A 24712-nucleotide genomic window follows, 5' to 3' on the forward strand; every position below is an offset into this window, starting at 1 on the left:
GCGTCACGAGCTCCAGCGTTCCGAACAGTTTGTTCCAAACGCTGAGCAGCGGAGTACCCCTTTGAAGGGAATCTGTCCAAAAGGATTCTCCAATATCATATATGGTCCGGGGTTGTCTAAATAAGATAATGCATACAATATCTGGACATGCTACAATCAGTGACATCGCTACCAAAGGCCAACAGAAAAATATCAACAAAGCATTACCTATATACAGCTATGTGAACCCCTTGTGTAATATCTTCCTTTAACTTTTTTACTTTCTTCTCCTTCCTCTGCTCTGCTGTTAGTTTTCTGGCTGCATTAGCTTCTTCATGAGCCCTGTAAAGATACAAGAATTGCAAGATTTATCAATTTATGTAACAATATTAGAACCAATCTATAAATGTTCTCATCTAAGGACCAGTAATCTACTATACTTATAAGCCAAGCATTAGTAATGGACATGGTGGCAAACTACTACAGTCAAGGCCGTAAATGTTGGCACCCCGGAAATTTCTTCACAGAAAAGGATTGCAGTAACAGGTTTTGTTATACACGTTTATTCCCTTTGTGTGTATTGGAACTAAACCAAAAAAGGGAGGGGGAAAAAAAAGCAAATTGGACATAATGTCACACCAATCTCCAAAAATGGGCTGGACAAAATTATTGGCACCCTTAAATTAATATTTGGTTGCACACCCTTTGGAAAATGTAACTGAAATCAGTCGCTTCCTATAACCATTAATAAGCTTCTTACACCTCTCAGCCGGAATGTTGGACCACTCTTCCTTTGCAAACTGCTCCAGGTCTCTCTTATTGGAAGGCGCCTTTTCCCAACAGCAATTTTTAGATCTCTCCACAGGTGATCAATGGGATTCAGATCTGACTCATTGCTGCCACTTCAAAACTTTCCAGCACTTTGTTGTCATCCATTTCTGGGGGCTTTTTGACGTATGTTTGGGGTCATTGTCCTGCTGGAAGACCCAAGATCTCGGACGCAAACCCAGCTTTCTGACACTGGGCCGTACAGTGCGACCCAAAATACGTTGGTAATCCTCAGATTTCATGATGCCTTGCACACATTCAAAGCACCCAGTGCCAGAGGCAGCGAAACAACCCCAAAACATCATTGACCCTCCACCATATTTCACTGTAGGTACTGTGCTCTTTTCTTTGTAGGCCTCATTACATTTTCAGTAAACAGTAGAATGATGTGCTTTACCAAAAAGCTCTATCTTGGTCTATCTCAAAATGTAGTCTTGCTTTTTTATGTCTCTGTCAGTAGTGGGGTCCTCCTGGGTCTCCTGCCACAGAGTTTCATTTCATTTAAATGTTGATGGATAGTTTGCGCTGACACTGATGCTCCCTGAGCCTGCAGGACAGCTTGAATATCTTTGGAACTTGTTTGGGGCTGCTTATCCACCAACGGACTATCATGCGTTGACACCTTTCATAAATTTTTCTCCTCCATCCACGCCCAGGCAGATTAGCTACAGTGCCATAGGTTGCACACTTCTTAATAATGTTGCGCACTGTGGACAAAGGCAAATCTAGATCTCTGGAGATTGACTTGTAACCTTGAGATTGTTGATATTTTTCACAATTTTGGTTATCAAGTCCTCAGACAGTTGTCTTATCCTCTTTCTGTTGTTCATGCTTAGTGTGGCACACACAGACACAATGCAAAGACTAAGTGAACTTCTCTCCTTTTTATCTGCTTTCAGGTGTGATTTTTCTATTGACCACACCTGTTACTTGCTCTAGTTGAGTTTAAAAGGAGCATCACATGCTTGAAACAATCTTATTTATCCACAATTTTGAAAGGGCGCCAATAATTTTGTCCAGACCATTTTTGGAGTTTGGGGTGACATTATGTCCAATTTGCTTTTCTTTCCTGCCTTTTTGGTTTAGTTCCAATACACACAAAGGGAATAAACGTGTGTATAGCAAAATATGTGTTAAAGCATTTCTTACTGAAAATAAATGCAGTATTTTCTTGAAAAATTTCAGGGGTGCCAACATTTTCGGCCATGACTGTATAATATACAACATTAAAGTGTGTCATGGCTGCCTGTAACCTGGAGTAACCAGTATCTAGGTAACCAGTGGGGATACAAATCTCCCTCAAGTATCTTATCTGCGCATTTTTGTAGCTTAAGTTAAAGAGTACCTATCAAAAATCTAAATGTTGAATATATTGTTTCTTATGTAATTATAAAGGCACCTTACTATTTACTTGCTGTTAAAATACTCAACCATTACAAGTTTTTAATTTGATTTAAAAAAATAAAAATAAATAAAAAACGGCCATTAGGTGGCTCTGTTCTGTCTCCTGCTGCATGTCAAACCGTTAGTTTGGTCTCCTCCTGGCCTGGCAGGAGACCAAACTCAGGAAGTGCGTGCAGGGCATGGCGAGGCACAGCTCTCGCAGGCTTCAGTGACGTTGTGCCTGCTGGGGAACACCCACAATGTGAGCAAGGGGAAAGGTTTGACACAGAGCTTTTTAAAGCTCTGAAAAATGTTTTAAAGGGCAGGAGGGGTATTAGGAGTAATTAGGGAATATAATCTGAGTTTGGGAAATATGGTTTAATGACAGGTACTGTAGTCTACAGCAGTTTAATTGTGTGACAACAAGATAAACAGGAGATTCATGGCATCACTGAAGGATTCCATGTACTGTGGTTTTGGCTGGTACTTACTTTTGGCGTTTAGCCATTTGTGCCCGGACATGGGCCTCTACTTTTGTAGGGTCCTGTATTGCCTCCGTGCCCAAAACACGCATTAAATTGGATATTCGTACTAAGGAAATAAAAGTGTTAGACATAGATTAGGAGCATTAGGAAATGTACATTTCGGTAAATAATCTCTTAGGCTAGGACTAGATGGTGGCCTGTACTACAAAGAATATTGGGATACTATCAATGTGATATGAGCTCACAAGTGGGACTAGCAATACAGTCATCTCAGCCTGCTGAATGCCAACTCCACATTGTTATAAAGTGATGCATCTACATACCTAGGCATATTTACTTTCACAAGAGAAAATCAGAATGACATACCCATGAGAGCTATAATAGAGGCATAAAGGTTGTTACCTAGGCTTTTATCTGAACAAAATTTTACACATTGGATGGATGGGTTGTTATAGGGATTTATGAACTCAAAATTATGTACAGCGCCCATCAATAATCTGGGGCCAGACAGTAGGATTGCTATGTAAATACACATAACCCTACCTTTAGGTTCAGGTGGAGGCATAAGACCTAATCGTACTTTCTCCTGCAATTCCTTCTGTGCTTCCCTTCTCGTCTGGCGACGAAGTTTTTTCTGTTCTTTTTTAGTGAGATAGATCCCAAGTGTCACTGGTGCATCCTTGTCAACTGAAAAAGCAGAACAAAAGATAAGAAAAAAAAATTATAAAAGAAGATTAATGGAAAAAAAAATAAATAAAAAAAAAAAACACACCTTAGTCCTATATACTCATACAAAAAAAAAAATAATTATAATATGATTGTTGGTATTTTCCAGGGCATGTCAGATCAGTGGCGTCCAACTCAAGCACCCTTGTGATCAGCTGACTGAAGGTGCAGCTGAGCTTCAGCAAGTGCCTTGTCCTCTTTTCAGAGCGGCTGTACTTTACATTCATGCTCAGCGCTAGGGCTGCACGATAGATCGTAATAGCAGTGGAATTGCAATTTTTGCTTATTGCGATACGGCCTCCCGGAAAAACTTGTGATTATCTGCTCGGGCCGGCTCAACGTGCAGCTGCAGGGGCAGCCTTTAGCTGTCTGGGCATGCTGGGAGTTGCAGTTTCACAAGGGAGATGTGAAATGGGTGGACATATGTGAAATGGGAGAGATTGGACATGGAATGGGCGGGATTTCACCATTTATTATATCGCATCGCATATCGAAATCGCAAAGTTTAGGCCCATAATCGCAATCACACAGTTTCCCCATATCGTCAAGCCCTACTCAGCGCTATACAAGTTAATGAGACTGAGCTGCTCATAGCTTTCATTGGGGACACCGTTACTGATGGGTATATGCTCTTGCCACAAGGCCTCCTGAGGAGGCTGACACGAAGAGGAAAAAAAAAAAAAAGTCGGCTCCTCCCTGGCAAGATATACCCGCCCACTGAAATGGAGGTAATAAGTTGTCACAAATAGGAGAAGCCAACCCAGACATATGTCCGAAGGACCATATAAAAGGAATCCTGGATAAAACACCAAGAACCGGAAAAGAGCATCCAGGCAGAAGAGAAGAAATGGGTGGGTGAGGTATCCCCCAATGAAAGCTACGAGAAAAATTTTCCGGCGAGTACAAAAAAAAAAAAATATATCTTTTCTCGGTCGCTCTTCATTGGGGGAAACCTATACTTATAGGACGTACCAAAGCAGTATCCTAGGGTGGGAATAACCAACACTAGAGAAGGGGAAGCAGTCCGGAGACCAAACCCAGCCGTCCGTAAGGCTAGAGGATGAGATCTTGGGCCAGAAAGGAGAGCACGACAGTATCCTAGGAAGGTGTCTAAGACAGGAAGACCAAACGGTCTGAGACCCCATCGGTCAAAGTGGACAAGAGCACTCCGAAGCAACAACCCGTCGGGAAGAGAACAGAGGGGGAGAAAAGGGAACCCAGCTAGGGCTCCCAGGTTCTGGGAACATGAACATTACCCCAGAAGACTGTAGTGTCAGTATAGCGCAACTGACACTGTAAAAGGGAGGGAGGAACACACCCTTCCGGTAGATCGCACCGAGTGAGAAAGAGAGCAATGGCAGGACCCAACAACAGACAGGGCTAGACCTGCTGTTGCCGAGGCGGGAACGAATGTATAAGCTTCTCCCACAGAGGAGAGTGCCATGGCCGTATGAATAGCAGAAATAACCAAGAAAACAAGAGAGTCAGACTGCACGAGTGGGCAGTAAGCGCACAAGCATGGACTGCGAAAGGCTACTCTGAATTATCATAGCAAAAAAGAAGGGCCCAGCCAGATACCCCACCAATAGAGTGGGGAGAGAGATGGCTCCATCTGAGCAGGAGAAAGTGCATAGCAAAATAGTCCCCCTAGTGGAGGAGAAAACCAGAGGTGGTCGAGATAAAGCCCAGGCACTGACCGTGCCAAGCTTCCTGATCCCCATAACCCCAGTGGAGGAAGGGGATCAAAGTACACCAGGCACTGTATTAAAAAAAAAATATATATATATATTATGTCACCTTACAGCAACGGACAAGTACTGCGTTGACACAGCACCCAGGAACCCTGCAACAACATATCGAGGCATGGTGGAGTTAATTTGTATCCCTAGAGGGATTGAAATCCTGGACACAGGGGCTGGGCAACTAAACAAAGACGTGACTACTACTAATGCAAGGAAGAATCCTACAGCCACACACCCAACAGCATCGAGATGAACATCCCATTGGGGGAAAAACCTGGACCAGATAGTGCATCAACCAAGTCATCCTGGTAGTTGTCCAAGGCAACAGAGCATGCGCCTGAATCACCCAGCGCAAGAACCAGGAAGATACCTGGAAGCCAGGAGGGGGGAGGTGGGCACTACACATGCAGAGTGGCATATGTAGGAACACAGACATGGAGACTTCACGAAAGTAGTTCGGTACTAAGACTGCAGACACGAAAGAAACCACAGACATCCAAAAGTCCAGCCATATGGAAAACATATTCAGCACCCAACGGCGTGTCACAACCATGCCCCTAGCAGACCAACGTTGTGTACTAGAAAGGGGAAGAGAGAGTGCTGATGTAGTTGTGAAAGTCCATGGAATCTGCAGGAAAACTCCAGCACCCCATCTCTTAATGATGCCACACACCAAGACTGCTGTTGCAGACGTAAGAGATGGAGGACGTATGTGGGGAAGGAAACATGCCGACAAAGGCTGACTTACAGGGGAAAAAAAAAAAAAAAAGGCCCAATGAACCCACCAGGACACTCCAGACACGGGAGTGGCAGGAATGAGGGAGGGGAGCTGGTGGATTAGAAAATGATCTAGACACAGCCTGGCTATCTGGCATAGGGACCGAGGCAACACCGGGTCCCGCATTCAGAACCACACCCTAAGAGTGGGATACCAGCATTCAGCCGTGGGAACTCCGCAAACCAGCATGTGGTGCATTGTATAGGGCCTCTGGAACAACAGAGGGTGACTCACTCTGATCTACCCCTGGGCAGTGGGTTACTCGAACTTCCGCCACAGACATTGCAGCAAACCATGCAGACAACAGTCATAGGATTCCTGTACGCACAGGAACACCCCTACGAACCCTCCCACAGGAAGTGGGGCACAGGAGTGCGGCGGAATTGACAGGAGACCCACTGGTGTAGGAGACCATGCAGACGAAAGACTGGTTGACTGAAATCAGTCCCTTGTACCTGCAGGGACCCTCGTACAGACTCTTCACACCAACAGTGAAGAACGGAAAGCCCCAGCCATGCACGCGGCAGCCCAGAGATGGGAGACCGATGGCGGCGAAAACTGTGCATACAACGGTCTGGCTGAACAAGTACACCTCCAGGTGCTGGTGATAAGGGGACACAGCCACCAACTGTTCCCTTTTAACACATGTGGAAAAGCAGGGAGGCCTAGAAGCCATGGACAGAATCCCTGTCACCCTGGGAAACCAGAGGAGGCTTAGGAGCCGTGGAATGTATCCCCATCGCCCTGCATAGGGTCTATAGGGCATGCAAGGTCACCCCACCGGACACCGTGTACTAGCAGTGAGGTACCGGAACTCCAGCCACAGATACATCAGCCCTTGGATAAGAGCGAGAGGCAGTTGAGAAAACGATGCAGACCATTGTCAGACTTACTGGTATGGGTCCATAGTAGACAACTGGTCACTCCAGTGGACACCTCGCATTAGAAGTGGGGTGCGTTTATCCCGCCACGGATGCGGCAGTTGTGAGATGAGCGACAAGAGAGACTACCATCTTGTATAAAGACAGCAGATCCAGTCCACGACCACGCAGAGACACTTCCACGAAGACCTCGCACTGGACGAGGGGTTCTGGGGCACTTGCCGCGTATGCGGCAGCCTGAAGAGGGAATATACACTGTTCAAAAAAATTAAGGTAACTAAGATAACACATCCTAGATCTGAATGAATGAACTAATCTTATAAAAATAAGTTTGTCTTTATATAGTTGAATGTGCTGACAACAAAATCACACAAATCATCATTGGAAATCAAATTTATCAACCCATGGAGGTCTGGATATGGAGTCACACTCAAAATCAAAGTGGAAAACCACACTACAGGCTGATCCAACTTTGATGTAATGTCCTTAAAACAAGTCAAAATGAGGCTCAGTAGTGTGTGTGGCCTCCACGTGCCCGTATGACCTCCTTACAATGCCTGGGCATGCTCCTGATGAGGTGGCGTCAACTCCTGGACAGTCTGTGGTGCAACGTGGTGTTGGTAGATGGAGCGAGACATGATGTTCCAGATGTCCTCAATTGGATTCAGGTCTGGGGAACGGGCAGGCCAGTCCATAACATCAATGCCTTCCTCTTGCAGGAACTGCTGACACACACCAGCCACATGAGGTTTAGCATTGTTTTGCATTAGGAGGAACCCAGGGCCAACCGCACCAGCATATGGTCTCACGAGGTGTCTGAGGATCTCATCTCTGTACCTAATGGCAGTCAGGAAATGCCACCCCACACCAATACTGACCCACCGCCAAACCGGTCATGAAGATGTTGCAGGCAGCAAAACGTTCTCCACGGTGTCTCCAGACTGTCACATGTGCTCAGTGTGAACCTGCTTTCCCCTGTAAAGAGCAAATGGCGAATTGGCGATCTTGGCGTTCTCTGGCATATGCCAAAACATCTTGCAAGGTGTTGGGCTGTAAGCACAACCCCCACCTGTGGATGTCGGGCCCTCATACCACCCTCATGGAGTCTGTTTCTGACCGTTTGAGTGGACACATGCACATTTGTGGCCTGCTGGAGGTCATTTTGCAGAGCTCTGGCAGTGCTCCTCCTTGCACAAAGGCGGAGGTAGCGGTCCTGCTGCTGGGTTGTTGGCCTCCTACGGCCTCCTCCACATCTCCCGATGTACTGGCCTGTCTCCTGGTAGCGCCTCCATGCTCTGGACACTACGCTGACAGACACCGCAAACCTTCTTGCCACAGCTCGCATTGATGTGCCATCCTGGATGAGCTGCACTACCTAATTCATTCAAAAGAGACCAAAACATCTGCCAGGAAGCATAGGAACTGAGAAGTGGTCTGTGGTCACCACCAGGAGAACCACTCCTTTATTGGGGGTGTCTTGCTAATTGCCTATAATTTCCACCTGTTGTCTGTTCCATTTGCACAACAGCATGTGAAATTGATTGTCAATCAGTGTCCTTCCTGAGTGGACAGTGTGATTTCACAGAAGTGTCATTGACTTAGAGTTAACATTGTGTTGTTTAAGTGTTCCCTTTATTTTTTTTAAGCAGTGTAGTATGCACACGTTAAGAAAACAGTCAGACATGACCGACATGTCATGGTATGGTACTCATCGGGGATACAGTCAGTGACAGGTCGTGAAATCCTTGGCAATGAGCCACCACGGCGAGTCACATACTCTCCCTGACAAAGTGAGAACTGAGAGTAGGTATGCCAGTGGCGTATGTCAACTGATTCAATGTAAAGTGGCATATCAGCTGTACAGGGTGATGGAACAATAAGCGGCCCCCATATACAATTCCCGAAAAAGAGCCCAGCAGATATTAAGCTGATAAGAACGGAGTGTAAAAGGCTTGTGCCACAATACTCTGACCAACGGCTAAGCATGCCAATACGTGGGGTGCACTGAACCAGCAGAAACTGCCTTATTGGTCAGACGCCTAGAGTGACGGAAGAGAGCTCAAAATCATCCCCATTGTGAAAAATCCCCACGATCTATAACTTATTCTCTATCCTTCGGATAGGGGATAAGTTATATTGCACTACAGATGTCTTTTAAAGGCATACTAGAAGGGTGGGGAACCTGGGGGGAAAAACCTCCAAACTGCAAAAACCGAAGCAACAGGAAGAGACATAAAAAAAAAAAAACAACTATGTAGCTATAATAACCACATTAGGCCACTAGAGGGGGCCTAACACTCTCAAAAGAGAAAAAAAGTGCTGACAGCAATGCAGTATACCACCCCTGGAGGGCGCAGAGTGCCCTGTGAGAAGCTTGCACTGGCATCACTCGCTGGGGGGTGGCGGAAGCCAGCCACCACTCCGATAGGGAGGTCAGTGACCCCTGGTGTGCGCGCCGGAATACAACAGGCCGGCGGGAGAGGAGTGAAGGAGACCTGTAAAAGGCGTGCGGCCAAAGGAGGAAGTGGGCGGAGCTCGCGCCCTAACGCACAGGCCGAAGCCGCAGCCTAAATTAAAGTACCCCCATGCTCTGGCTGCCTGAGCCGAGTGACGGCCGGAACGAAGTAAAAAACGCCAGCCAGCGGTACTCCGCAGCCGGCACCAGGGGAAGTAGCCGGGCAGAGGTGCCGCCCGACAAGGAAAAACTGCCACGGGAGAAGGGGAGAAAAAGAAAATGCGGGTTCCTTACATAGGATCAGTGCAGGGAATTCAGCCACAGTAGGTGCCAGCATCCCCGAGAGAACACAGCACAGAGCGCTGAAGTGGGTCCACAGCTCCCTACAGTAAAATCATGCTGGCGGACATGCATTAACCCCCTAAGGCTGCCCTGACCCCACAGCGAGGAAGCACAGTCCCACAGCAGAGGAAAGAAATGATCCTTGCCCAAGCACTGGAAGGGTGGGGGGGGGGGGGGGGGGGAACCCCAGGCACTGGCCGTTGGCGAGAAGGGGTTAACGGTGCATACTTTATGCCCTGTGCCCCTTAGCCGCTCATGGGGGAACAGATAGTGCCATGCTCCTGAACCCCCACTAAAAAAAAAAAAAAAAAAAAAAAAAAGGGAGGAGTTAAGACCCTACAAACAGGCCCTAGCTATAAAATAAAAAAAGAAGACCAGGTCCGGAGAGCTCCAGATCTGTGCCTGCCTCCTACTGACACTAAGATAACACTGATTACCTCACTTCCAGTGGGCAGGTATATCCTGCCAGGGAGGAGCTGACTATTTTTTTTTTTCCCTTAGTGTTAGCGCCTCCTAGTGGCAAGAGCATATACCCATCAGTAACGGTGTCCCCCAATGAAGAGCGACCGAGAAAAGCTGACACATCAGTTGCAGTAACTATAAAATGCATAGAGCAAGCACCACCATAACTAGCCTTACATTTACCAAATTGCACTAAAGTAATTTGAACTTTGGTTACTATAGGTTTCCCACTTTTTGCAGACGATACACAAGACAACATGCAGAAGATTTTCATGATCTACATGTTAGTACAAGACAACAAATGCTGCACTATACATGTACCTGGAGGACTAAGCTGAGCTGGATGCTCTACAAGATTGGTGATTCCGTGGAATTCTTTCCGCACTGCTAAGGCTTCTGGTCTCCTGAATGTAAAACATAATTCACTGATATAAGCAAGGCCACGGATGACAAGTTACATGACACTGCAGAGTCAGACTCAACCATACTCACAGATCAATTCCATTGGGGAGAATAAATGAGTCCCACCACTCAATATCTGGTATTTCTCCTTCTTTGATCTCTTTTTTGGGGGCGATAAGTGCCAGGCGGGTGGTAGCCTGGATACCCGTTTTCTTTGCTGCTTGAGATATTTCAGCTTGTAGTTTCTCTAGCTGGGCCTGTTTGAGACACATTTAACAATATTAGTACAAAAAATGCCACCAGATACACCTGACCCCTTTGGCGAAGACAGAAAATAAAAAGGCACCTTTGTCCTTAATCTCTGGGCAATTTTCTCAAATTTCCCTTTATCGTGAAACTTGAAGGAACGTTTTGGACGTTGTGAAGGCGTAATGGAGACTCGAGGGTCAAAGAACGTGTTAGACTCCAAGTCGTCGGAGGGCTTTTCCTTAAGCTGTTGCTTGAACTGCTCCCTTTTCACAGCTCGAATATTGGCTTTCAGTGTTGGCATGCGATGGGTAAGCTCAATCTCTTTTCCTGTAGCATCTACAGTACGACCCTGGTCATCCAAAATAAGAGGAGTGGGTTTTGTCTGGTCCTTCAGCTCTACTTTCCTAAAAACAAGGCCCAATGGACTATTAGAAACAGACCTTACAAACTCTTAAAATCATCACAAACATCAAATAAAGCAAAGTGGTGTCAGAACAATACAAATTGTGTGTAACGTAAAATATATCCACTACTAATACACCAGGGATCCAAACAACTGCAGATCAGAAGGGTTAAAAAGGTAAGAACTCCCAGACTCCCACTGTTCTCAAGAATCCCTGGCATGAATGATAAAGGAGACGGGAGCATTGATTGCTTAAGTGCTCATTTACACCTAATAATTTATTTTTTATTTAGATTACACAAGGCTTTCTTATTAATTTACATTTTACTTAACTTTATAGGAGTTAAGGATAAGAATGGTCAGAAAAAGAAAATGGGGGAAATTTACCAAAACCTGTGCAGAGGCAAAGTTGCCCAGCTGCCCTTAACAACCAATCAGATGGCTTCTTTCAGTAGTCCTTTTCAAAATGAAAGAAACAATCTGATTGGTTGCTATGGGCAACTATGCCTCAGCACAGGTTTAGGTAAATCTCCCCCAATATATATTGTTGTATAGTTAGTACTGTTAAAAAAAAGGACACATTCATCAAGTTCACCACTTAATATTTTAAGCCCCTTTTTAAAAGGTCTTTTGTTCAAACAATAGTTTATACCTCATAAATTAAAGGGGTATTCCAGGATTTTTTTTTATTTGACTATGCTACAGGGGCTGTGAAGTTAGTGTAGACCATAATATAGTGTCTGTACCTGTGTGTGACACTTTTCTCACAATTCTTCTGTGATTTTCAACCCAATATTTATTATTTACCAGCATACAAAATGACTGTTGTCTCAGATTTTTTCCCAGGTTGCAATGCGGCCAAGACCTGACTCACTAGTCAGCTGATGACAGGGAGCCTGTCTGCTTCAATAGGTGGAGGGATCAATCTGCAACTAATGCAACAGCTGTAGGCACCCTGATTGAAAACCACAGGTCTTTTGAATGGATGCAGCTCATTTATGTTTCAATGGGTGGGGTGACTGATGTGTGGGAGGGAGGAAAATTTAATTATGGGATTTGTAGGCAAAAGGAGAAGACTCAAACAGGAAATACCCGTTCACAAAAAGCTAGCCACAGTGTTATGGCAATCTCACAACATAGCCATTTAGCCCCAAGACAAGCGCAGATCCTTTCTAAGCATGTCCATTACTGCCTGCCAGGTACGTACTAAAATCACCTTATGGTGGAGAACCCCTTTAAAGTGAGTCTGTCATCTATTTTCAACTCTGAGCTGCAGACACTGTTGGATTGCTTGTAGGGTATAAAAGCAAGCTGCACCATTCCTGAAGCTGATGGTCATTGTTGAACTTATTAAATCACCTTTTTATTTCCCAACCAAGTGTCAAGGAGCCAGAGCTGAGCCCTCGTCTCCAAAACCTCCATAATTTACAGAACGGAGCCCTGTAGATCAGTCAAGGAGGGGCTGGAAGGCGAGGATGAGTGGGGATGCATGCCAGGCTGTGGCACTTGAGCAGCTCAGCCCACCATCTTGACACTAGGCAGAGAAATAAAAAGGTGACTTTATACGTTTATCAACCATCAGCTCTAAGAAAGGTGCAGTTTACCTTTATACCCCAAAAGCTATTAAACAGTGTCTGCAGCTCTAAGAGAGCTAACAGATTCCCTTCAATCATCAAATTATCTTGTGTAATGCCATATATGTGTAGGTCGATTATTGATTGCTGAATATTGATTGGTGTAGAGCAGCGTTTCCCAACCAGAGTGCCTCCAGCTGTTGCAAAACTACAACTCCCAGCATGCCCGGACAGCCGTTGGCTGTCCGAGCATGCTGGGAGTTGTAGTTTTTCAACAGCTGGAGGCACACTGGTTGGGAAACACTGGTGTAGAGGTAAAAGTGGCTCCCATCTCACCTTTTGATTCAGATACAGAATAAATTTTCTTTGGGGAATGCACAAAAGCAAACAGGGCCAAGGTGGAACAGGCAAAAATTGGTTTCTGGTCAAAGTGTTCTCATTTGGTCCCATTAGGTTCAGGTCCGAGAAAATGTTTATTACTGTCAGAGCTGGATACTGCTCTGCTGTGAGAACCAAAATCGCACCGTTCTTGCAGCATGTGAGTATTCAAGTCTGATAGTAACTAACAAGCGCTGGTCCAGCGACCTGAACCAATCAGATGCCAACGATTAAAAAAAGGACAGGTCAGGTAGAGGCAGACAGACATTCGATACAGCGGAAACATTGCTATCGTCAGAGGGAGTATAAGCAGAGGTTAAAGGGGTACTCAGACGGAAAACTTTTTTTATTTATTTTTTTTAAATGAACTGGTGCCGGAAAGTTAAACAGATTTGTAAATGACTTCTATTTAAAAATCTTAATCCTTTTCAGTACTTATTAGAAGCTGTATGCTACAGAGGAAATTCTTTTGTTTTTGAATTTCTTTTTTGGTTTGTCCACAGTGCTCTCTGCTGACACCTTTGTCCGTGTCAGGAACTGTCCAGAGCAGCACAGGTTTGCTATGGGGATTTTCTTCTGCTCTGGACAGTTCCTGATACGGACAAAGGTGTCAGCAGAGAGCACTGTGGACAAGCCAAAAAAGAAATAAAAAAAAAAAAAGAATTTCCTCTGTAGCATACAGCTTCTAATAACTACTGAAAGGATTAAGATTTTTAAATAGAAGTCATTTACAAATCTGTTTAACTTTCTGGCACCAGTTAAAAAAAAAACATTTTCCACTGGAGCACCCTTTTAACCTACAGATGGCTAAAATAGTGGATGCATATTCGCTTGTACTCACGGAGGTGCAATTCCCATGGCATGAAGGTTGGCCAAGCCAACCATGTTTGGAGCTCCAATGAGACCAGGCTTCAGAGCAAGCTGTGCTTGAATCCTTGCTTGAAGTTCGGCTGCTTTCCTGGCCTTTTCAATAGCATCATTCATAAAAGTGGCAGCTTGGGAAGGCTGGATTGTGTTCCCAATGTTGGAACGGTCAGCTTGTGTAGAGGAAACTTTAGGCTGAGTGGAAAGAGACAGACAGTAAAGCCACTGAAAATATCTACTAGCAGGATATGTATGAAGCTGGAGTCCATTGTCACAAGATAATGTTACCGACTTCACCTGTCAATACTTGTAATGTTCTGGCTGAACAGTGTATAAGTTGTAGAATAAATAGTAGGTGAGTGGCTAATAAAGTTACAAGAAACAGATGGAGAACCCCTAAGTAAAATGCCACGGTTAGATATCATCTATGAGCAATGATATTTTATGTTATTGAAAAGCTAATTCTTCAGCCTCTTCAGACCATTTATGCACAATACAAGAGAAGGATGATAAGTGTTGTATACTGTACCATCGCAGGAGGACTGACAAAGCTCAGCTGCTTCTTCCTCTCCTCTATCTGACGGGTGGCGGCTTCCATCATTTGCTTGATCTGCAACACAGACATAAGCACTTTACTGCATGTTCCTGCTGTTCTGCATCGTAAACAGAATGCATTTGGCATACAACCTTAATATAAACATCTCCATAGGACCGGAATGATTCACCTTCCAGCCATGTGTCCCTGCACAATAGTTTGCAAATGAAGGGCAATTAAACAACAAGTGTTTGTGATTTCATCTGAATATTTGAACGATTCTTTTGCATCCTTAGGGCAGCCTACCTGCTGAGTTTAGTCCCCTCTCTATATAACAGAATATGATGAAACTTAAAAGGGGTTGTCCGGTATTAGCAAAAACACTGCTTTTTTTTTTGCAAAAACAACACAACTTCTGTCCACAGGTTTTGTGTAGTGCTGAAGTTCAGTCCCATTCACTTCAATGGAGCTAAACTACAATACCAGACAAAACCTTTGTACAGAGTGGTGTTTTTGCAAAAAATAAATAAATAAATAAAATAAATAAAAAAGCAGCATTTTTCTAATACTGGACAACCACTTTAAAACGCTATTGGCACCTTTAACGGTTTTGCTCCCATGGACACTTATCCCCATGAACAGAATAAGGCAGAAGAGTCTGATCACAGTATGTCCAACCCTCCCCCCAGAGATCAAAGCTCCCATCGGAATTCACTATTCACTGTCCAAGAAATACAGCTATCATTATCCTATAGGTGGGGTGTTAGTGACGATGGTGAAAAAACACTTAAAGGAAATCTGTCATTTGCAATTCATGTTCCATGGTGAAGGCGACAGCTGTTAGGGCGAGGAGACATATGGTACCTTTCGTATATATATGTGTCTGTACTTCCATAATGTAGGAAGCTTTATTTTCTGGTGACAAGTGTCAAAGAGGTGTTCAAAGGTCGTAACACCTCCCCGTGCCCTATTACCATCCCCATCGGAATTCACTATTCACTGTCCAAGAAATACAGCTATCATTATCCTATAGGTGGGGTGTTAGTGACGATGGTGAAAAAACACTTAAAGGAAATCTGTCATTTGCAATTCATGTTCCATGGTGAAGGCGACAGCTGTTAGGGCGAGGAGACATATGGTACCTTTCGTATATATATGTGTCTGTACTTCCATAATGTAGGAAGCTTTATTTTCTGGTGACAAGTGTCAAAGAGGTGTTCAAAGGTCGTAACACCTCCCCGTGCCCTCTTACCATCCCCTATCGATGTTTGATTCAGTGTCAGCTGGAAGCAAAAGCCTCCTTCCAAATCTTGCACCTGCAAAAAAAAATTTATGAACAGCACAAAAACAAGATATGGAAACAGGGCTAGGCTTCCAGAAACACCTCTAACTCTTGGCACCAGAGAATAAAATAACTTTTCTATGTCATGGAAGCACAGAGATTAATGTAAAGTACCATGTGCCCTTAAAGCTACCTAAGTGTAAGCAGTTTGGTACATGAATTGCAGCCCACAGATTCCCTTTAAAGGGGTACTCCATTGCTCAGCATTTGGAACAAACTGTTCCGGATGCTGGAGCCGGCGCCAGGAGCTTGTGAAGTCAACCACGCCCCCTCATGATGTCACGTCCCGCCCCCTCAATGCAAGTCTATGGGAGGGGGCATGAACAGTTTTGTTACAAACGCTGAGCAGCGGTGTACCCCTTTAAGGATTTGAGGTGGGAATGTATGGTTGTCGTATCCTGAAGTGTGACAAGCAGCTATGGTTGGTTAGAAAGCACAAAAGAATCAGCTCACATAATAAATTAAGACTGCCGTACCTGCAGCTTGGTCAACATGCCTGGGCTCTCAGAAGGTGGACCAGGGATCACTTCTGGCTCCTCGACCTCTTCAAAGCGTGGGACCCTCTTTTTCTTTGAATTCAATGAATCCTTTGCAAGATCAGGATCATCCCCAAATACTTCCTAATAAGGAAAGAGAAAAAAAATCCCACATATCACATACAGCAAACACAATCCAAGATTACGATAAAAAGCAGTCAGATTTAGTTTGTCACAGAGGAGTTACTATCATTGAGAGAGGAACTGTCCAGCCCGCCGCATCCACCAATTCATCTTTTTTTCCCCTAGGCCACCCTGTTCCCCAACTATCGGTGCTATTGGTTTTGGTGCCTGATGTGCTGGTGAGCCCTACACTGTCAACTGAGCAGTCTCAACAGTGTTTTCCAAACAGCAATTCTTTAGCTGTTGCAAAACTACATCTCCCAGCTTGCCCCGACAGCCTTCAGGCTCACCTGCCACTGCTCCCTTTTTGCTGCCGTATTTTTCTGGTAGCCCATGTTCAACGTGTCACACTGTGGCTCACGAGTTATCTCCTTTAAAACATACCATTCTTTAACAGCTTAGGGATGCAGGGCGTACGCGTATGCCCCGTCCCCAAATCCTTAAGGACTCAGGGAGTAACTGTACGCCCTGGTCCCGTTAACAGGGTATAAAACGTTCTCACGAGCGGAGAAAGGTTGAAACCCCGTGGGTCCCCATTGCTATCAGCAGCCAGGACACAGGGTTAATGCCGGGCACCACTGATCCGTCCGATGCCCGGCATTAACCTTTCAAAGTTAATTGCGGCATCTAAAACAAGAACAAAAGTATTCGGCAGATCAACGGAGCTGATCGGGACTATAGCGACATAACCGTGATGTCCCGATCAGCTTACCGGAGACAGGAGGGTCCTCACCTGCCTCCTCCTCGTCCGATCAGCGATTTACTGTTCCAAGCCTGCCATGCAGAGCACCGATAACACTGGTCAATGTTATTCTATGACATAGCATTGATCAGTATATACAATCAGAAGATTGCTATAAAATAAGTGATGTTATTACAAAGCACAAATGGTGACACAAAAAAAAAAGCCCTTATATGGGTGTGTAAGCGCACAATTGAACACGTTATGATTTTGAGAAGGGGAAGAGGAAAAAAAAAAAGTGCAAAAACGAAAATTGTTTTGAGCCCTTAAGGGGTTAAAGGTCCTGCAAGATCTGTACAATCCATCTTTCTGGGAATACTGAAAAAACTAATTTTATTTATTACCATTAAACCCACATTGATGCTGAAACTATGAGGAATTTTATATCCTAGTGAATAATCCTAGTAAAAAAAAAAAAAAAAAAACACTTTTTTTCTTTTTGGGATCCCATGGATCGATAGGTATAAATTTTTTTCCCTAGCAATCTAGATTTGCTTTTCTCCTTCAAGGATTTCATTGTTTTTATATCCACCCAACCTGATTTTTTTTTTTTATGTACCTGTACTTCTTATCTAAGCACTAGTGCACTCATTTTGTTTTAACCTAATAAATGTAAAGAATTTTACAGGACATTCGCATTCGATGTCCTTGAGTACCAGTTTACCTTATTATTTCCTATATTGTTATTTCTATGCCAAGAATTCACACCTACCTTAATTTCTCGCTTCCTACTTTTGTCACTGCTGGATCTGGAGTGACGGGAACCCCGACTTTCCCGGACAGCATCATAAAGCTTGTCAACAAAACGCAGCGTAGAATCATCTAGAAATGGCTTCAGATGGTCTAAAAGGAAATCAACAAAATCCATATTTCAATTATTTTTTAAATGAAGTAGTTTAAAGTGAACCCTTTCCATATACCCACCGCCTCCTACAGAAATCAGCAAGGTACACTGATCAACATCCTCAGACTCCTCACACACAGGATCACCTATCAGACTATTTTTAATGGACTCTTGTAAAAGATTGATAGAATGAAGGGACCACAGAGCTGAGTTAGCATTGCAGCGCCTATATTCTTTCTACGCACAGTGGTGGTGTAGGAACCAGATAGGTGCGCTGCTATGCAGAGAAGACTCAGAAGAGTACTGCGGCCTCTTCCATTCTCAACAGGAAATTATACCCCCACCAAAGTCTTGGCATCTCCTAACAGTAGTCATCACTCCGCAATACCCGTTTAAAAGGGGATTTACAATTGTTATCAACATTACAAGCATAGGTGAACATTAAAGGGGTACTCCCCTGGAAAACTTTTTTTTTTTTTTTTTTTTTTTTTTTACTGGTGCCAGAAAGTTAAGACAGATTTGTAAATTACTTCTATAAAAAAAATCTTAATCCTTCCAGTACTTATCAGCTGTTGTATGCGCCAAAGGAAGTTCTTTTCTTTTTGAATTTCCTTTCTATCTGACCACAGTGCTCTCTGCTGACACCTCTGTCCATTTTAGGAACTGTCCGGGACAGGAGAGGTTTGCTATGGGGCTTTGCTCCTACTCTGGTGTCAGCAGAGAGCACTGTGGTCAGACAGAAAGGAAATTCAAAAAGAAAAGAACTTCCTGTGGAACATACAGCAGCTGATAAGTACAGGAAGGATTAAGATTTTTTTAATAGAAGTAATTTACAAATCTGTTTAACATTCTGGCACCAGTTGAATAAAAATGTTTTCCAGCGGAGTACGCCTTTAAAGGGGTACCCCACTGACCAGCGTTCGGAACATTTAGTTCTGAGCACTGTGTGGGTTGACCACGCCCCCTCAATGCATGTCTATGGGCAGGGGCCTGGCGGCAGCCACGCCCCTGCCCATAGACATGCATTGAGGGGGCATGGCCTTACGGCATGAGGGGGCACGGCCGACCCCCACAGTGAGCACACAGCGTTTGGAACTAAATGTTCTGAACGCAGGCTAGTGGAGTACCCCTTTAATTCCACAATGGAAAAAAAAAAATATTCAATAATAAAGTGTTGACTAAAATAAGCCTCACCATAAGATCTTGGTTGTATGATACATAGGCACTTAAAGAAGTTGTTTTCTTTATACTAAACAATCAAGGTACCGATAATATTAACCCCAACTCAACCGGAAGAGGATTAAAATGTAACATAGAAACATAACTATGTATGGATCATAATGAGGAGCTCTTACCCGCAGCCTTCTTCTTATCCATGCCCTTGCCGACACAGTTCAGGGCAGCGGTGACTACGGTGGGCTCGGAGAAGCCCAGCACCCCTTTTACAGTTTTCTCTATCCATGGTTTTAGGTCATCAAGCTCCCGCCTTGAAAGAGACATGTTCACACAGAGGAAGACGCTCTTGTCCCACACCTAGAACATAAGCAGAAGAAATTCATGTGTCAGCAGTTTACTATTTTAGGGGCTGTCCTGTATAAGACAACTATCCTGTGGAGAGGGGATAAGTATCTGATCAACGATGCTGGGACCCCCACGAGAAACAGCTGCCGAGGACCCCAGTTACATAAACACAGTGAGAATCGCTAAGTGTATGTGAACTTTAGAAATTGGCTGACCAACTAATCGACCAATCGGTTATGAAAGTAGTTGACAACTATTTTCATTATCGATTAGTTGTTTCAGCCGTACTTATAACACTTAAAGATACAAGGTATAGTTTAATGTAGATAACAGCTAATATATGTTAGGGGGAAAAGAATAATTTTACAAATCCCAAGTGGCATCTAGAATACCACTACCACAGCACAAATATGTGCCCCAACACATTTCACCCAGTAGGTGCCAGGATATCAGGAGACAAAACTGAGGCGTGGAAACTCAAATATAACAAACATTCATTCATGTAGATAATGGGCAGAATAAACTCAAATACATCAAAACAACATTGTCCATAAAGGAGTGATAAGAGGGCACATGGTTATCACTCACAGATACACTGTCTGAGCCTAGATAGAGAGGGTAATACCCCTTTGAATTTGGGCATAAGTGGCATCTCATTTACAGTGCAGGCAACCATGGGCTGGATGTGACTAGTAGATGTTCTCAAGCAGAAATGTATAAATTAATTTTAAAAATAAATAAAAATTTTAACACACACCTTCCTACGTTCCCATGATATCAGCGTCCCGGTCCTCCAGTACTGGTGTTTTTCCTGGTCTCTGTGACTTATACTGCACTCAGTGTATCGCCGGCTGCAGCAACGTTCCGCCTCGGCCTGTGATAGGCTGAGCGCACTTGCATGCGTCTTGTAAGGAGCCTGTGCCCCGCTTTCTCCCTGCTGCCCGGGCTCGTTATATATGACTGTGCACTCAGCATATCACTGGACGAAGCAGAACATCGCTGCAGCCGGTGATACATTGAGCGCAGTATGAGTCACTGAGACCAAGAAGAAGACCAGCACCGGAGGACAGGCACGCCGATATCAGCACAACAGGGAAACGTAGGAAGGTGAGTTAAAGTTTTTTTTATAGTCTTTGCAGCTCGGGCACAGGGGAAATGGAAAATGTTACGCCACAGTTCTCCTTTAACTCTTTAAAAGGGTACTCCGCTGCTCAAGGGTACTCCGCTGCTATGATGTCGTGAGCCGGGGGCTCACGACATCATAGCCCCGCCCCCTAATGCGTCACACCTCGCTCCCTCAATGCTAGTCTATGGGAGGAGGCTTGATGGCCGTCACGCCCCCTCCCATAGACTTGCATTGAGGGTGTGGGGCTACGATGTCACGAGCTCCCGGCGCTGGCTCCAGTGTTTGGAACAGTTTGTTCCAAACGCTGAGCAGCAGAGTACCCCTTTAAATCAATAGGGTGAAGCGTCAGCATCCCTCCACGATTGTATCCATTAATGTCATATCTGGAAGGATGGTGATGGAAAGGTAAAATGTAACAAAGTGTTTATTTGGTGGCCACATTATAATAACATGCTTGTATAAAGGATTACTTTGGCATTGAAAAATATATCCACAATCATAAGGATAGGGGATAAGTGTCAGATCTCCCTACGGGGCCCCAAGAGTCCGCAGTACACATTGATGTGGTTTTACGTGTGTGTGTGTGTGTTTTTTTTTTTTCCAAGCTCCCAATGTTTTTAAAGGGGTACTCCAAAGGATAGGGGATACGATGTTAGATCGCCGCGGTCCTGCTGCTGGGGACCCCGGGGATTGTCGCTGCGGCACCCCGCCATCATTGCTGCACAGAGCGAGTTCGCTCTGTGCGTAATGACGGGCGATACAGGGGCCGGAGCAGCGTGATGTCATGGCTCCGCCCCTCGTGACATCACGGTCCCCTTAATGCAAGTCTATGGCAGGGGGCGTGACGATCGCCACGCCCCCTCCCATAGACTTGTATTGACGGGGGTGGGCCGTGACATCACGAGGGGCGGAGCCGTGACGTAACAATGCTCCGGCCCCTGTATTGCCCGCCATTATGTGCAGAGTGAACTCTCTCTGCGCAGTAATGATAGCGGGGTGCTGCAGCAGTGATCCCTGGGGTCCCCAGCGATCTGACATCTTATCCCCTATCCTTTGGATAGGGGATAAGATGTCTAGGGGCGGAGTACCCCTTTAACCTTGGATTCCAAGCACTGAAAAGTGACATGTAACTTCTTTAATACAGAATTTTTTTTTTTTTTTTTTTAAAGCCACGTGCACCTAAGTCCATAAGACAGAAACCATATTTTTGGAACAGTTTTTACTAAACACCATTCATAATATGAAAAGGGTCCACTGCTCAGGATCCTCCTCTATAAGCCAGAAATCAGCTCCAATATGGTGGACTCAAGACATCCTTGTATTCCATATACGGTCATTAAAGAGTTACTGTAATTTGAAGGAAAAAAAAAATAATAATTTGACATGTCAACCCTGAGACCAGCTGTGATTGCGAGTTACAAGTCTGTGACATGTGTTTTTTTTAAATCAACTGGTGCCAGAAAGTTAAACAGATTTGCAAATTACTTATATTTAAAAATCTTAATCCTTCCAGAACTTAACAGCTTTTTGCCCCACAGGAAGTTATTTTCTTTTTGAATGTCTTTTCTGTCTGACCATAGGCTCTCTGCTGACACCTCTGTCCACGTCAGGAACTGTCCAGAGCAGGAGCAAATCCCCATAGCAAACCTCTCCTGCTCTGGACAGTTCCTGACATGGACAGAGGTGTCAGCAGAGAGAACTGTGGTCAGACAGAAAAAAACATTCAAAAAGAAAAGAACTTCCCGTGGAGCATACAGCAGCTGATAAGCACTGGAAGGATTAAGATTTGTTAATAGAAATAATTTACAAGTCTGTAACTTTCTGGCACCAATTGATTTAACAAAGTTGTTTTCCACTGGAGTACCCCTTTAAGAAGTGAATAAATCAGATTAGATTGACAGCTGGGGAGTGAAGAATGTGATAGCGTGCGCTTTACCGGCTTATGCAGTGGGTCTCAAGACTGAACCAACATAAATATCCAGGGAGGAAGTGAATGCATGGTGAGTGAGGGCAGACTCAGAGCTTTACTCAGACACACCCCTTCCTGAGCAGTGGATGTCAGAATGAGTGAGCAACAGATCAGAGGGAGTTAGACACACAAAAAGACATGTACAGGATTTGCATGACCTAGCAGTTCCTGGATGGGAGTGATGGTATACAGATCAATGTTCACTAAACTTTCAAAACTACAACTTCCATCATGCCCGGACAGCCGAAGGCTGTCCGGGCATGATGGAAGTTGTAGTTTTGCGTCAGCTGAAGAGCCACAGGTTTGGGATATAGATATAGACATAGAGATTAAATATATATATATATATATATATATATATATAGAGCATTAAAAGTATTTCACTTTAAAGCTGCTGACACATACACAACCGTGCTGACCAATCAGGATCCGCCGCAAGAATTCATCATAATTGCAAAAGCGCAGAGGGGGTGGGAGATCAGCGGTGCCACAAGTGCACTCACTCTATAGAACAAAAATGCACATTTTAAACAAATAAAACTTTATTGTTCCTGCTTTTTATAACACTGCCTGGCTGCATTACCTGCGCAGGGTTAGATTCTTGGAGCCATGACACCTCACCCCTGTGCCCAGAACTCACCCCTACTACCAAAACTTTACCAGAGCTGCCTGGGCTCCTCTACCACCTCCAGCTCACTGACACACAAGGCTATATCCACACACAGCGTCTTTAGGACGACTTTCCCATTCGACTCTGAAGTTGCCCCCGGGGGAGGGAAGGGGACAACGCGTACTCCAGGTTGTGCGGCCTAAGGCTTTCTACCACATAACCGTTGCTCAGCGGCTCCCTCTAGTGTCCATCACTCCGTAGCTCACCTGTTTGCCGGGTGTGACTTCCTCCTTCTTTTGCTGTGATTACAGCACCGGGACTAACGGAGACTAAACGTCAGACCGGAACCGGAAGTTGAGTGAGCATGCAGCCCGGCGCACACGCTATGACCCGCATCACGTGGTATGCGGTACAAAGCATGACGGGTAGCATGTTTCTGCGCGGCTCTGAATAACTTTATTGGCAGCTACACAAGACACAAGCGATGCCAGGAGGTCACGTGATCGGCAATGTCATTTCTTTATTATTATTATTATTATTATTATTATTATTATTCTTTAGTCTTATGTATAGTTGTGTAACTTTATGTTTTCCTAATGCACTTAAAAAAAAAATAGAATCTTTGCAAATCTTTTTGCGTTTTTGGTTTCGTCCATTTACATTTTTTTATGCTTTGTATTTTTTCCATTGAGTGGTATAAGGGCATTTTTTTTATTTTCTATCTGCATCCTTTATTTATTTATTTCTTTCTTTTTAAAACATTGTATTGTAAAATCAGGAAAAATATATATTGGGGTGAACTTGAAAAAGTTTTTGTGGGACGATCGAGTTCACCATACGAAAAAAACGTATCTGTTCATTTTATTTCTGCGAGTCAGCTGTAACAAATATGTATATGTATAGTATTGTCTATGTTATATTAGGGCTGCACGATTGAAGGGAAAATGTGCGATTACAATTATGGAGGTAAATGGTTTATTATACCGCAATCCCATATTGAAATTGCAATATTTACCTCCATGATCGCAATCGCTCAATTTCCCCAAATTGTGCAGCCCTAATATATAAAGTAGATAATACCATTATATGTATATTTGTAATATACATTGGTTACATTTTTTTATATTTTTGGGTGAAAAAGTGCTGTCCCTGCAGCTATTGTCTGTGTGTATCTGTATACAGACCAAATACAGGAAGTGAGGGCAGGACAAGCAGGGCTCTGTGCAGGCTCCTGGCTTGTCAATCATCCTCATGTGTGACCCCATAGCGTGTCATAGAGCCTCAGTGTACAGAGCCCCGCTTGTCCTCGGTTTACAGAGCCCCGCTTGTCCTCAGTGTACAGAGCCCCGCTTTTCCTCAGTGTACAAAGCCCTGCTTGTCCTCTGTGTACAGAGCCCAGCTTGTCCTCAGTGTACAGAGCCCTGCTTGTCCCC

At 44.4% G+C, this 24712-nt stretch overlaps 1 protein-coding gene and 1 long non-coding RNA gene across 4 annotated transcripts in view; one reads left to right on the forward strand and one right to left on the reverse strand.

Moving 5' to 3' along the window:
* The window catches only part of LOC130295526 (uncharacterized), a 38101-nt gene extending 27662 nt beyond the window's left edge, over positions 1 to 10439 (forward strand). The window contains exon 4 of one of the 2 annotated variants that reach the window (XR_008848874.1): positions 10302 to 10439. This is a non-coding gene — a long non-coding RNA (uncharacterized LOC130295526). Of the gene's footprint in view, positions 1 to 10283 lie in introns of both variants that reach the window. The other variant, XR_008848873.1, reaches the window with a different exon arrangement.
* The window catches only part of PRPF3 (pre-mRNA processing factor 3), a 32750-nt gene extending 9058 nt beyond the window's left edge, over positions 1 to 23692 (reverse strand). Inside the window, exons 1-12 of one of the 2 annotated variants that reach the window (XM_056546355.1) lie at positions 23546 to 23692; positions 19409 to 19586; positions 17922 to 18052; positions 16285 to 16428; positions 14461 to 14541; positions 13909 to 14126; positions 10810 to 11116; positions 10554 to 10720; positions 10383 to 10465; positions 3219 to 3362; positions 2682 to 2781; positions 208 to 321 (exon numbers count right to left, since the gene is read on the reverse strand). In XM_056546355.1, the coding sequence (XP_056402330.1) occupies positions 208 to 321; positions 2682 to 2781; positions 3219 to 3362; positions 10383 to 10465; positions 10554 to 10720; positions 10810 to 11116; positions 13909 to 14126; positions 14461 to 14541; positions 16285 to 16428; positions 17922 to 18052; positions 19409 to 19553 (1634 nt within the window). In that variant the 5' untranslated portion in view covers positions 19554 to 19586; positions 23546 to 23692. Of the gene's footprint in view, positions 1 to 207; positions 322 to 2681; positions 2782 to 3218; positions 3363 to 10382; positions 10466 to 10553; positions 10721 to 10809; positions 11117 to 13908; positions 14127 to 14460; positions 14542 to 16284; positions 16429 to 17921; positions 18053 to 19408; positions 19587 to 23309; positions 23498 to 23545 lie in introns of those variants that run through there. The other variant, XM_056546356.1, reaches the window with a different exon arrangement.
* Positions 23693 to 24712: the final 1020 nt, after the last annotated feature.

Source organism: Hyla sarda, chromosome 11 (assembly GCF_029499605.1).
Source record: "Hyla sarda isolate aHylSar1 chromosome 11, aHylSar1.hap1, whole genome shotgun sequence".
Taxonomy (NCBI): Eukaryota; Metazoa; Chordata; class Amphibia; order Anura; family Hylidae; genus Hyla; species Hyla sarda.